This window comes from Armigeres subalbatus, chromosome 2, assembly GCF_024139115.2.
Source record: "Armigeres subalbatus isolate Guangzhou_Male chromosome 2, GZ_Asu_2, whole genome shotgun sequence".
Taxonomy (NCBI): domain Eukaryota; kingdom Metazoa; phylum Arthropoda; class Insecta; order Diptera; family Culicidae; genus Armigeres; species Armigeres subalbatus.
Window position 1 is genome coordinate 108,026,541 of NC_085140.1, and position 15,555 is coordinate 108,042,095.

The 15,555-nt window shown below is 36.3% G+C and overlaps 1 protein-coding gene across 1 annotated transcript; it reads right to left on the reverse strand.

Moving 5' to 3' along the window:
- Positions 1 to 234: 234 nt before the first annotated feature.
- Positions 235 to 15,539, reverse strand: LOC134210622 (uncharacterized). Its single transcript, XM_062686763.1, has 4 exons — positions 15,189 to 15,539; positions 2,408 to 2,771; positions 1,881 to 2,338; positions 235 to 1,813 (listed from the first exon to the last, which is right to left on the reverse strand). The coding sequence occupies exons 1-4, from the start codon at positions 15,429 to 15,431 to the stop codon at positions 251 to 253; spliced, it is 2,628 nt and encodes an 875-aa protein (XP_062542747.1). The 5' UTR covers positions 15,432 to 15,539; the 3' UTR covers positions 235 to 250.
- Between the last annotated feature and the right edge of the window lie 16 nt (positions 15,540 to 15,555).

A 15,555-nucleotide genomic window follows, 5' to 3' on the forward strand; every position in this document is an offset into this window, starting at 1 on the left:
TCCTAATTTCGTGACGGTCTCGAATTTGGAAATTTCGGTTTTACACCCTGTATCTGAGTCTTCCCCTTAGACGTAGTTTACGTCAAAACACGTAAGCTACCAAACATTCTTCCTGTATAGTTTAATTTACCTATATGTCTCAATTGTATGTAACTTCCAAAGAAAACACATTTAAATTACTTTGAGGTATTTTCTTTCAAAATTATTAAACCGCGAAATGACGCTATTCAAATATACCATATCCAGTCGTTTATTTTTCTTCAAGAAGTGTCAAAGAGTCACCAAGCTTTCGAATTTCCATTAGCTCACTCCCGCTCAACTTTTTTAACTTATACAGCTGTTGCAAAATATTCAACTGTTTCTTTATCTCACAAATTGCTTCATTCGCTGCTCCACTAACACCATGTGCGCTCTGGTTCAAAGCACCAACATCGGGCACACTTTTTGAGCAGCTTAGTCTTATGCGTTTCACACTAGGACTAGCTTCTTCACTACGGGTGACTTTTTCCAAGGACACTTGGAATGCATCATCATCGTCGTCGGGGAAAAGCTCATCGATCCGATCGCTAATATGTTGAGTGATTTGTACTGCTTCGCACTCTTTGTAGCATCGATGTTCCGAGGAGTCAAAATTGGAATGTGTCTGTTTGAAACCACGATTTGATTTGTTCAGATCTTTGTTAAGTTTCGCCAAAGCTGAAGATATGGTTTCGTTGAAATCAACACAAGCTTTTCGAGATTGTTGCAACTGCTCCAAATTAAACAATGCCGTTTCTTTCACAAGATCATTTCGGTCTGCAGCAAGAAGAGGTAGAATTTGTTCAGCGTTGTCTACGATGATGCATGCAAGCTCTATAAGCTTAAGCTTTAAGGAATCACTTAACATAAACAAATTGTTATAAGTTTTTTCAAATACAGCGGTGCTCAAGCCTTTTGAGCAAATTTGGAGTTCAGCTAACCGCACAACTATCACCACGAGAGCCTGTATCAACGAATCAGACTTCGCTGTCCAACGATCATTTAGTTTCAACCTATTCCATAACACAATTATATCGGGTTCTATGGCTTGCAGAATATCTTTATCGCGACAACTGGAAATCAGATACATGACATCAAGTGATCTATAAAACATATCAACTGTAGGTTTTTTAAGTAGAATGGAACAGTTCTGTTTCATAAGTTGTTGTAACGATTGCTTAGTCTTCATTGTCAGATGTTTTTCTACAGATTGTATACCGATAGCAATCCATAGTTTATGATTACTATCTACCATTATTGGATATTCTATTAGCACTTTCTGTTGCATGCTGTTCGGCATGAACAAAAATATATTATGAATCAATCTTCTCACAAATATCACCTTAGGCTGTGCGACAACAACTGGAAACCGATCGTTTATAGCTTTCCAGAAGTTCAAATACTGCCAAAGAAGTTCCACAGAATTATATCGCAAATAGATACTCCATATATCCAATCCCAACAATTTAACCCAATATGATTCATGAAGAATCATGTGCACCAAAGTTTCTTCGATCATTTTCTGATGCTTTTTCTCGACATACTTAGAACACATTAAAACAAACGCCGACAGATGAACCAACAATTTACGGTAGAGACTTGAATCCTGATTGAACAATCGATGACTTTTGCATATGTAGCCGATACAATTTTCCAAAAACCTGCAGTCCACCACGTATAGCTCGACAATATTGATGTTTCGGCTTTCAGACAGCACTTTCGATAGTACTTGTATGATAATGTTGTAAAACGCTGCTATCTCTTCCGTTGATTGGTAGTTTGTTGAGGTTAAGGCCTGTAGGAAATGAAAAATTAATCTATATGTCAATTTATTCGTTTGACAAAAAGTATCGAATGAATACCTTAGCAAAGCTTTTCGATCTGAAAACTAGGCCAATAACATTCATGTAACCAACAAGCAAATATTGCCTTATTGCTTCGGCCAGTTCCAAATCTATACCTCTCGACTGGAGTGCATCCTCAACGGTAACGATTGTTTTTAAAATACTATGATATTCATCAAACTCGTCAGTATTTATGAACTGCAGAATTTTTATCAGGACTCGCAACATCAGATTAATAAGTTTCAGTTTAACTACGTCATTTTTTGTAAACGCCTTGTTTTCTAGCAACATTTTAAATGCTGACTCAATTTCATTATCGATTTTGAAGATCAACGGATGCAACCACGCAGTATCAGTTGTTTTTATTGCGCCTTCATGTAGAGAACAGAGTTTTCCAACTGCCTTCCAAGCTTCTGTACACCGTATGTTGTCCAGCCGAACAGTGAGCGATCCTATTTTACATAATGTAACTATCACTGAAACAGAGATGCAACTAGTTAATAACCACATACCACAACCACATATGTCAAACCATGTCCACCTACCATCTTGCAAGCATTGAAACTGTTCTTCCACACCTATTTGCTGGAAGTAAGGGCTTGCCTTGTCGGACGGCGCCAACAGATGCACCACCATGAGCTGAATCCTCTGACAAATTGTGAAAATCTGCTGAACGATATCCTGTTCGTTGGAATCGCGGTTGGCTGTCGCTTTGCTGCGGCAAACAATGCCATAGCTGCGCACTAGAAACTCCAGAAAGATGGTTGTGGTTTTGTACAGTTGATATGCTTCCGATACTTGATAAACGTACTCGGCAAAGTTTAGCAGGATATTGGCAAAGGATAAGAATGATTTGAGGTTGTCTATCAAAAAACAGGAGAGAGCATTGTCCTTGAGTTCAATCACAATCTAAAATCAATAAAAAAAACCCTGATTATTCCACCTAGCGGTGTTGGTGCCTTTCTCGTGCAAAAAAAAATACTGAGAATATGATTTGAGTGCTTTTAATAGTACGTTCAGATTATGAGCTATATCACTTGATATAGCGCATCTTGACATGAGATGCCATATGCATTATTTCCAGTGAAAACTAGATGTACAAACACTGATGTCAAGATGCTCTATATCAAGTAATATAGCTCATAATCTGAACGTACTATAAGCGTGTTTTGCGCATAGAAAATAGTATTTTGACCATAACTTCTGATCACATATTCCAATTGAGCCAATTTTCAATAACAAACAATGGGACAAGATTCTCAGTCGAATGGAACTTGTTGTGAGTAATTCGGCCAATGCTAAGTTCCAAAAAGTGCGTCTACAAAATTCTGTACACATACACACATACACACACATACATACATGCACACAAACAGACACACCTCAATTCGTCGAGCTGAGTCGATTGGTATATCGTATATAACACTATTGGTCTCCGAGCCTTCTATCAAAAGTTTGTTTTTGGAGTGATCACATAGCCTTTACGTATACTTAGTATACGAGAAAGGCAAAAATATCGAGGGTTGACAACATAACACTTATGGGCCAAACACAATTGACACGTTTGCGTGCGTTTTGACAGTTTTCCCATGGGAAAACTGTCAAAACGCACGCAAACGTATCAATTGTGTTTGACCCATTACTGTGGGCATCAAAAGGCTATCCATTAGAAAACCTATGGAAAGTTTATTTGAATATTAAATAAGGGTAGGAGGTGAGCCAGCCTAAGGCTAATAATAATAATAATAAACAGTGGTTCTTGGAACTTGCAGCATCGTAAGAAGATTCCTGAACCACCATAACTAATACATCCGGTGCAAACATTTATTACAGGATTTTAAGTCAACCGGCGAATGAGATCCACAGAGCCTAATCCCCTTTGGCATTCAGATTGCCCGGGGTAGGTGAAAATTCCCAGCACGCTTGCTGAGGAAGTGCCAAAACTATAATAATAATAAATGAGGAAGCATTCATAACTTTTAAACATTGGCGTAACTAGCCCCGAAGAACTCATCCATATACGTATTTTCTTTTCTCAAGCATGTGCTTTCTGTTGTAGTGGCCCAAGGATTCCGAAGAGAATCATTTAGTGATTTCGACGGGAATGTCCCACTGATTCCGACGGAATCTCCAGAAATTTCGACGAGAATCCTCCAAGCATACCGAAGGTAATCCTCCAGGGATTCTGATGAATACAAAATGGATTGGAAGGGAAATGTTCCAGGGATTCTGCTAAGAATCTTCTAGAGATTCCGATTGAAATCCTTCGGAATTCCGACGGGAAAGTTCCAGGAGTTCTTACGTGAATGTTCTCGGGATGTACAAGCAAATCATCGAAGGATTCCAAAGCTATTTGTCGAGGAATCCCGAAGGGTTATTCGTCAAGGGATTCCGAAGAAAATTTTCGAGTGACTCCGAACTAAATCTTCGATGAATTCCATCCGTCGATGTATTCCGAAAAAAAAATCGTTGGGTGATTCCGAAGCGAATCGTCAAGGAATTCCCCAGCGAACCTCTGAACGGTTCCGAAGTAAATCTTCGAACGATTCTGGAGGGATTCCTCAGCAAATCAACGAGGAATTCTGAAGCAAATCCTCCATGGATTATGAAGGGTATCCCCCACAGATTCTTAAGGGTATCCCTCAACGATACCGAAAGGAATCCAGTGTGTATCTTCTGTATTCCGGTTTAAATCCTTCGATGATTCTGAAAGAATTCTTTAGGGATTCCAATGAGAATTCTTCTCGGATTCTGATGGGAATCTTTCTCAGAAATGAGAAACAAGCATATTTTTCTTCCACTCATATCATTATGATAAGGTGAATATGAGAGATTATTAGAGTAGCGCAATAAAATGACTTGCTCGTAATATGGTGGTTGATAACAGAATGAATTGAATTTATTAATTAACATTAGTGTCATAAATTAACGGCTTACTATGATTAACTTCACAACACTCCTCCTTAAGCCGATTATTGGAAAACCCCCATAGCTTGTCGATTTCGATCCAGTTTGATTCGTTGTAAAGCTTTCGTCAGCCCATCTGCCACCTGTTCATCAGTTTTAACATGGTTGATGTTTACTATCTTTTGATCCAGAGCATTACGAATATAATGGTGTCGAATGTCGATGTGCTTTGTCCTTGGAGTGTACCCGCCATTTCTTGCAATACATATAGTGCTTTGATTATCGCAAAACAAATCTATTGGCTGCCTTGGGCCGAACTGTGATATGAGTCCTTGCTAGCATGATGCTTCCTGTACCGCTGCAGACAACGCCATATACTCTGCTTTGCAATTAGATAATACTACGGTTGACTACCTTTTACAAGACCAAGATACCGCTCCACCTTGTAGCAGGAAAATATATCCACTAGTTGACTTCCGGTCATCTGTGTCGGCCGCCCCATCTTCGTCAGAAAAATCGATGATCTTCTTGTTTCCTGATGCTGAATACTGAAGTTTCATCTTTGAAGTTCCTCTAAGATAGCGCATCAAATGTTCCACCGCCTGCCAATGATTAAGGCCCAGGATTTGTATTGTATCTGCTCAAGTGGTTTACAGAAAACAGGATATCCTCTGCCCAACTGCCTCTTGATACGGCACCGTTGCCATTTGTTTAGCTTCTTTCTCATTCCTCGGTGACATTTCTTTGGTCAATTTGATAGCAGTGTTCATAGGTGTTGTAGTGGCTTTTGAATCTTGCATGTTGAAACGGACCAAGGTCGATTCAACATAGGCTTCTTGATCAAGTGCTTCTTGATGCGGAACATACTGCTCAGTTTCACCTTAACTTCGTTTTTGATGTCTTCGTCGTTGGAAAACAACAACAGATCGTCTACATAAATTGCAACAAACAGGATCTAGAAAAAACCCAGATTAATCCACCTAGCGGCGATGATGCCTTTCTCGTGCATCGTAAAATGTACTGAAAAAATCACATGAGAAAGGTCAAAAAAACACTTTAGACTTTAGATCGCATATTTTCTATCATTTTGCATGTTTTTGCATTAATTATTATGCATTGCCACCATTCTTGAAAACAATTTTTTTTTTCGATTTTGAAATTTTTTTTCCAAGGGGGGACCCTTGGGAAAAAACAATGATTTTTCAATAATTCCTAAATGCAATGTCTAATCAGGCCAATTTTTAATAGCAAACAATGGGACCGCATTCCCCGTCGAATGAAACTTGATGTAAATCAGGTAATGCTAAGTTTCAAAAAGTGTGTCTACAAAATTTGTACACATACACACACACACACACACACACATACATACACACAAACAGACATCACCTCAATTCGTCGAGCTGAGTCGATTGGTATATAACACTATGGGTCTCCGAGCCTTCTATCAAAAGTTTGGTTTTGGAGTGAAATTATAGCCTTTACGTATACTTAGTATACGAGAAAGGCAAAAATGGTCAATTTTCCAAAGGAAATTTTTACATTTCCTTATCAAATTCACCAACTTTTTGTATATACAAACCTTATGGATCCCAAAAGGAAACGATTAGGGAAAAAATATTGCAGATCGGTCAACCCGTTCGCGAGTTAAATCGTCAGGAAGGAAGTCTCAACTTATTTTTATTATATAGATGTTGAAAATTGATATTACTGCTAACTAACTTTTCAAATCCTAGGGGGGGCTATTTTTTTAGTGGAGCGTCCACAAATAACGCAACGCTTAGAGGGGGGAGAAGGAGGATGGGCAAAGTGTGACGATCCATAAAAAAAAATTACCCAGAAACTGGGTACCAAAAACGATGTTGGGTAGAGTGCCACTGTACCGCGGATGACAGGCGTTTCACCCTCCTGGCGAATCCAGTGCACAACTTCCGAAGTTGGGAAAGTTGCCTGTATCTGAAAAATCCAACTTCGGTATAAAAAGCGTTCCAACTTTGTTCTGGATAGACAATAGTCCGATTTGGCCAAGGATTTGGCCCACTTTTAATAGGGAAAAATATGACAAGATTCTCCGTTACAGGCAAATTGGTACTCGATTAGTACCTACACACTTAAATTTTTCCACCGATCTCGGCTGTGCAAATCTCGGTTTAAGTTCGTTTGCTGGAATATCGGCTGAATGAACGTATGTTTACGGTGGCTCTTTTGAGTGCCGCAGTAAATAAATTCATTTTTCAGCAGAGATATCAGCAGAAAGTCACTTACCGAGTACTCGGCTGTGCGGATCTCGGCAAAAGAATCAAAATATGCCGAGCTGAACTGAGTGTGTAAAAGATTAGTGAGTTTAATTTTACATTACAGACAGACATCTCCTCAATTCGTCGAGCTAAGTTGATTTGCATATAACACTTACCTGTGGTAAACGTATCATGAAAAAAAAAACATTTGTATCTAGTGATTTTATATTTTGCATTTTTTTTAGCCGTATAGTGCTATAAGAGTGCTATAAGAGAATTCTTCTAACTTCTCCTCAATCATAGTAATCTGGCAGATGAATAAGAAGAAAAAGAACATCAATTACAAAATACCGACATTACGAAAAGTCTAATAATTTGTATTCCATTTATGCCCAACTATCCACTTGAGACTGGTAACACAATCAATAGCTAAATGATTTGGGCAGCACCTCTATTACCATTTTCAACGTTTCACGAAGGCCGTATTACAGTTTTTCGGAACATGTGTAGTTATTGATGCTGTCCAATGAGAGCTTGAAGGAGCTCGAAGTTTCTCCCTGTCCTGCTCATATCCATTTGTTGACAAAAAACGAGCAGGACGGGAACAACTTCGAGCTGCTCATTGGACAGCACTATTATCTATGGATTTCTATTGACATCCAAAAATCATGAACTTTGTTTTAGATATGACTGAGTAAAACAGGATGGGAACAGTATCCTAAGCAAATTTTGTCTTCTTTATAGTGCTGTCCAATGAGAGCTTGAAGTAGCTCGAAGTTTCTCCCTGTCCTGCTCATGCCCATTTGTTGACAAAAAAGAACGAGCAGGACGGGAACAACTTCGAGCTACTTCGAGCTGCTCATTGGACAGCACCTGGGAGGGAGATTCAGATTCCAAAAATATGAATGTCGGTGCAGACCTAACTTTAGCTGTCATGAAACGTCACCGCAGACCTAGCTGAAAATATTTAATAAATGGGGAGTATCGATACTGATAATTTGCTTGAAAACGACGGTTGTTGAACAAAAAAAGCCTAATACCATCGAACTGTGAAACTTGTTTGAAAATGGTGTCCATTGTAAAGAGAAAAGGAGACGTCTATGATACATCTTCTTGCAATGATTCCCTTTACTCATCGCTTATTAATTCATTATCTGCATCGCTCGTCTCACGTTCTTCAAAGTCAACCCAATCCGCAGCTACAGTAAATTTTTTTTTCGTGATTTTAATCTTGAATAGTCGGGTTTTGACAATTTGAAAAAATCTGTAAAGTGTTCGTCGTCCGAATCTGGCATATATGGTGCATGGAAGAGAGATTTCGCTTTCAACTTCCGTCTTTTTCCACCCGTTATTAAACAAGCTACTTCAAAATGCAAAAGAAAACAAAAACACATTTGCCAACATGTATAATCAATCTTTGCCAACCATTTCTTTAAATTTCTTCAGAATTCTTCATATCCAATTTTAAAAGTTTTCTTATGAACCATCGATAAAGATCGATGCATGTCATAAAGAATTAATAAATTACACAAAAAATGCAAAGGATCTTTTCCAAAATATCGATACCGTTATAACCGTTAAAACGATATGACCGTTATACTTTATCGATCTGTCAGAATTTTTGTTAAGAACTTAAATTTTAGGTTCTTCAGAGGAACATCGAGAGTTTTCTTTTATGCAGATTTTTATTTATTTATTTATTTGCTTAATCGTTAATTGAACCTGGAAGAAAGAATACTTTAGAACCTTTGCTCAGAGATCTTAATCATTAGACCACAATGTATTTCTGATTGGTAATAGCTAAATTGCATTAACATTCTATCCCACATAATTTTCATTCAAATATAATCAATATGTAGGGGAATTATTTTCCGTACACCAAAACATCAATTATTACCGGCAATGTCCTTGTGAAATGGTTCTTCATGACGACAAGGCTATCCCTTCATAATCAAAAAGCTAATATCGTTTCATTCAATAAATTCAATAAAAAATATTATTATAAACTTCTGGAGATAAACAAGCGCCAAAATACCGATGATTCGATGAACAAAAAGGGATAAAGGTCATTTATGATCATTTATGAAATTATTTGTCAAAATATATCATTGCGTTGATATTGTACTTTATTAGAAATAAGATAACGCAAGACAAAATTTTCAAAACGACTTATCTGCTTTTGTAAACAAAGATTCAAACGACTATTTGACGAATCTGATAGCTCTCCCACGCAAACCAACATCCTCAATACACTCAGGAAAATCGACACATACTTTATGGCAAAAATCCATGTATTTTGAAATATGCAAATCATGCGTCGGCACATACCAAATTGCATACAAATTCACATGGATACGATGACCCACATAGATAGTATGTATGAACGCTTCATGTAATTCATGCGGGCGCATGAAATATATGTGTCAAAAATATGGAATGCATTTGGCAACCCCCATTGCAAAAATCCATGTGTAAACTCATGAATATAATGCGGAGTTTTTTGTGAGTGTAGGTAGGTGAAGGTTTCCGCTTCCTGTTGATGGTGTTGGTTTGCGTGAGAGAGCTATCAGATTCGTCAAATCTTCGTTTGAATGTTTGTTTACAAAAGCAGATAAGTCGTTTTGAAAATTTTGTCTTGAACGTTTCATGAATGCTCATGTCGTTATTGCGAAGTGGTAAAGATGTTCCGGTGTTCATCTTTAAAATGCGTTTTCAAGCTGAATCATTGCATTGATATCATACTTAACGAGAATTTAGATAACGATTCATTGAAATTTATATCATTATTAGGAATAAATTTGTGTTCAGAAATATCAGCAAAATTATTAAATTTTATATAAATCACTTTGGTTTTGGTTGTTGAGTTGGTCGAGATAGATGCTGACAAGAGATTCGTGTTTTATTTATACTAAATTTAATCTAACGCATTTTGTGATTCCCTCCATAGGGAAGCGAAAAACGACTATGTTCCGGATACACGTAGAAAAAACTACGTTAAAAGCAAACATATTCTAGGTAAATGCAAACATAAATTCAGTTTGTTCTGGCATCAAACATAAATATGTTTGGATCAAACATATTGTTGCATTTGATGCGAACGAAAACTTTTTTTTTGAATCAAATGAGCGTTTCAAGTTGTTTCAATCAGCCAAATTTTTTAAGCAAACATGGATATTATTGTTTTGGTTACACCACTCATAATATTTTCTTACCAATTCTACCAATTTTCATATTCTGGTAGCATGTGGCTACCAGACTTCACAACTACAAACATTAATATTTCGTTTACTTACCTTTTTGTACCTGAAAACATCCTTATCATCAATTTGGAAGCAAGAAAAGATATGATTCACTCTTGCTCCTGCTCCTCTGTTGACTTCCGATCGGATCCGATCCGAGCTCGAGTTTTTGTTTACTTTTGCAAGAGCGAGCGAGGGGCTGCCCACTAGTGTATGTATAAAACAAACAGAGATTTAATTTGGTTTTAAAAATAAATATGTTTGATTCAAACATATTACCATTTTGGAAATAAACATGTATATTTTTGAAGCAAATGGATGAAATTTGTATCCGTGTACTTATTAATTCAATACTCCGGGAGAGAGAGTTTCACGAGACACTTCCCTAATAAAAAATTCCAAAACAATTACAATAGAAATTATTGTAACATTACGCTGAAATTAATAGTAATTACGGTAAACTCTATTGTGGCTCACAATAGAATAACATTGAAGAATATTGTTTTCCACCATAACGGCTATTGTAAATAGCAGTTTTACAATAGAAAATAGGGGTTGTTATGTATCTTTACAATAAAAAAAAATCGATTTTTTCTCGAACAAATTTTTGCCATTACAATTGAATTTATTGTGTTTCTATTGCCCACTTTTTACTGGCAATTGAATCTATTGTACGTCTATTGGAACAACAATATGGCACTTTAATTGGTATGATATAAAAACAATAGAATTTAATGTTCATAAATAAAATGTATTGTGATTTGATGATATTTAATTGAAACTCTATTGTATTTTTATCGAAGGCCGCCCAAGGCGGTAAAGATTAAATAAACAACAACCTTATTGTATTTTTTATCCGGGTTCATATTTCAAATTCCCGCACTCGGAACGTTATCTGAAACTCGAGAAAGTCACGCACCGGCTTCAATAAAATCAACGTAAACATCGATGACACGCATAACAAAAATTGGTCAGTCCGTGTGACGCTTGCTTTGGTATATTTTGCTCGTCGATAATTTTCTTGCGTCATGACGTTTAATTTTATTGTTATTTCGTGTGTAGTATCTGGATCTCCCTCCCAGGACAGCACTTATATCTACACAAGCTTCCCAAAATACTTTTTTGAAAACTTCAATTTGTACCTACAGTGCCTATAATAACAGTGTCGTCAAGTGTCAGAATTGGAACAGAATCGTCTGTCAGTTCCATACAAATGCGCGTTCCAAACGAGCAGGAGACCTGTCAAACGTGGCACATGACGTTACTCTTCTTATAGGACTCTATTTGTACCCAAGTAAAGAATTTCAGTTAAACCACATTCTAGCAGCATGTTTGTTCCAAGTCAAGCTGTTCCATTTCTTAAAGATACTTATTGTTTCATTTTATTGAAATTTCTTCAAAAGATGATCGAATAAAATTAACAGTGTACTACACTGAAAATAATCGACACTCTCGATCAAAATGTTCTCACCCTTTGAACTAAAGTGCTCATATCCCTTTGAATTGAAATGTGTTTCTGTAGTATATCAATATTTTTACACTTCAAATTCAACATACTCGACGCTTTGAAATACTGCTTCACGTCACCCTTTGATATCGAATTTGTTATTCTTCATTTTAAAGTGAAAAACACTTTGATTTGCCCTAATGGACTGTTACAGCGGTTTCCAGGTGCAAAACACTTTCGATAAAATTGTTTTGTTCTTGATGACTCTCACTTGGATGTCAAATGCAAAAGAAATTTGATCGAAAGTGTTTTGCACTTTAAGTTAACTGTGATAGACCGTAGATAGAAAAGCAGCGTTGTCGTGTTAATTATTACAAATGGAGCGCATGTATTCCCATATACGCAAAATTCTACATCTAATCGCTTAACAGAATCTAGTAAAGATCGCAATAATGCAAAGATCAGTATGTTGTGTTATAACAGGTAAGTACAATCTCATATAAATACGATATGAAGTGAATTTAGTGTTGAAAATTGATTTGTTGATGGATTTGAAAATCGTTTTTTTTCTCACTTTTTGCTGTAGCAATTATTACAAAAAGTGCACAGTTTGGCGGATCATAATACTGCGTTAAAAATGAGCAAAAAATCGATTTTCATATGTACCAGCTTTGATTTTCAGCTGTTGCTTGAAGTTAGGGACGTTCCGATACTTCCGATATATCGGAATATCGATATTTTTGTTTCGATATCCGATATTTTTGTATCGATATTTTGCTTGCAATATATCGGTCATATCGATATTTTTGCTTTCGATATCGATATATTGAATCAAAACAAAGTAACACAAACATAACAATTGCATTTTATTTTTTTCTATTTTGTGAATAGAAATACTTCAAAATGAATCTAAAATGCCGTGTTTTTTATAGTTAAGATGATTTTTTTCTGTAACGCGGCTAGTGTGAGGTGTGCGCTGCCTTCGCAAATAATTTTGGCAACTCGGATAATATGCATTTTCGTGCCGTTGTGCAACATATGTCATATCACTGCTCCTTGAATCCTTACAATTATATATTTGATGTGTTCCTATGACAAATAAGATAAATTTACTTCAGAAATTAGGAAGAGATTTTTTGGAAATGGGAATATAGAAGAATTGGAAACCAAAATTGAGAAAAATGCCCCGTAGGAATTAAAGAGAACTTCTTAAAAATATTTCTACGGGTTCTCTGAAGAAAATTTAAAAAAAAATCTGGTGGTAATTTTTGCGTAAACGCCCCTTTAAAATCGAAGATAATTTCCTGCCGAAATTCAAGTTAAACAAAATGATAAATTCTCGTGAATGTTTAAGAAAAATTTAAGAGAATTTCTATTTTCAGTTAAAAATATTTCAATGGATTTTCCCGTAAATTCAGAATTTACTTTGAAAATTAATTAAAAAAACGCTTCCTTGAAAGTTCTGAAGAGAGAATTTTCTGTTATTAACCTTCCGGGACTCGCATCGTTGTAAAAAGTACAACACCTTCGAAAAAACACGCTTGTCGTTCACAAGAGCGGCGGGACTGCGTGGGTGATCCAGGACCAAGCGAGTCCCGGAAGGTTAAGAATCAGAATAACCCGAGGAGAAATATTGAAAAATTGTCAGTGAAATTTTAGTTCAGAGCAAACGGAAAATAGTGTAGTAAGTATTATGCCGAAAACGCCGCGGCTACCTGTTAAAACTACGACGAACGCCGCCGCCGATGATTTTTGGACTGGCACACTCTAGAAGCAGATTGGATTAAGTAATACAAAAAAAGTCATTTCTAATAATTATTGTAAAGGGGTAATACGGTAATACGATAGTAATTGAATAACTACAACAAATATATTCTAAATAATCTCATTTCTAAAATATCATATGATTTTCCGATATATCGATATTTTCATTCCAATATATCGGTGATATCGATACTTTGATTCGATTATCGTATCGAATCAAATATCGATATTTTGAAGTATCGGAACGTCCCTACTTGAAGTACTTATAATCTCAACTAAAATATATAATATAATATATCAACAATTATATTCTTTCCAGGGCTTTCAAAACAGGCCATGGTCATGCATGACAACATGGCGAATTCGTAGCAACGAAGAATGACTGAAGCGGGACCATCAGGTCCACGGTGACGATGAAATTTATATACACTATATTTATACTCCTGATCCATCTTCATAAATTTTCTTTTAATTTTCAACAAATTATATGAAAATAAAATAAAATATTATTGTATTCAATATATAATCAAGGAAAATGGCTTTTAATTTCGTAATCAATACACATGGAATCGACCATTTATATCACTTGACATTCAATTATTTTTCACTCCCAATCAAAACAAAAAGGGGTTGATATGCAAACCAATTCCATTTTACATTCAACGCAAACCACTTTTGTTTCCAAGTGGTAACATCATGACATTCAAAGTGTTTTGCTATTGAAAATGATATGGTACAGAAGGAAAAAAGCTAAAGTGTTTTTCCCTTTAACTCGAAGTGATGCACCAGTAGGGCAAATCAAAGTGTTGAACACTTTATAGTAACGTGTATATTTTTTTGAGTGCACTCATGACAACTGTAATGAATAGTTCTTGATTCTTTGCGCTTACAAATGTAATAAATTCTTCTTCTTCTTCTTTCTGTTTGGGTGGTGCTTTCTTTTGTGCACCACCCACCTAACTGGACCGGCATTGCAGGCCATATGTCCACCTATTTCTATTTATACTCCAATGGAGTTTACAATCATGCTCATCTTTATCGGCTGTTTTTTTTTTTTATTTTTAATTGTCTTACAATTATAATTCGTTTGTTTTTGCGTCCGTAGACTTTTTGCATTCGTTTTAAGTCATATAGACTGCCACTGTAATAAATTAGCTGATGCCTCTATGAAATGCAGTGACAAGTAAAAGTAAACAAAACAAACTCCCGAAAATCGATGATTATATCGAAGTATGCTTATGGTTCTGGTGGGATGAGGGATCGTCACTGAGAAAATAATTTTCGCTCAGTAGTCTAAAGAAGTGCAAACTACGCAATAATTTACCTCAAAATTTAATTATTGGCAAAAAGTTTGGTTTTGAGTGAAAACCACCCACTTTTGGGTAGCTTTGGATTTCAGTTTGATGAAATGCGGTTTGGTGGTCATGTTTCGAAGCAAACACGATGTAACACACACGGCACCCCAACATATCTGATGACATATGGAACTGAAAACCGTTCTTTTATTCCGGGTTCCAGGTTCGCATTTTTCCATTTTTAAAATCGATTTTGAAATAACCGAATCTGTGTTGGTCAAACATGCTTGAGCGTGTGTAATCTACATAATGGATGATCTAGTACTACACTAATCTTTTGATAATCGTTTTAAATAATGAAATTGATATTTCAAAATATAAATATCCAAATTTTGGGACAAAATTACAATCAAATAAATCAAATCGCACATAAATACCTTATCCAAATGTTTTAGCAGTTCCGGCAAGAGAACCGCCGATACTTCCGCTTCAAAATCGTTCGGTGCGTAACGATGCACTATCTGCCCGAGTATAAATTCGTACACTTCGATGTCGCTGTCCTGCCGGCGGAGGCTGTTCAGCGATATTCGTGACACTTTTTTCAACGGAATCTGGTCCAGCTGGTCCCCTGCAAGGCGCAGGTCGTTGAACGTCTGCACTTTTATGTCCTGATCACTCATAGTATACTAATATATTTATTTCGACCCAAAAAACAACTGTATATTCACGTATTTAAATTAAATTCCATTAACCATTCAAACTATGAAAAGTCAAAGCGCGTCAATCAAAACAAAAATAGCGCGC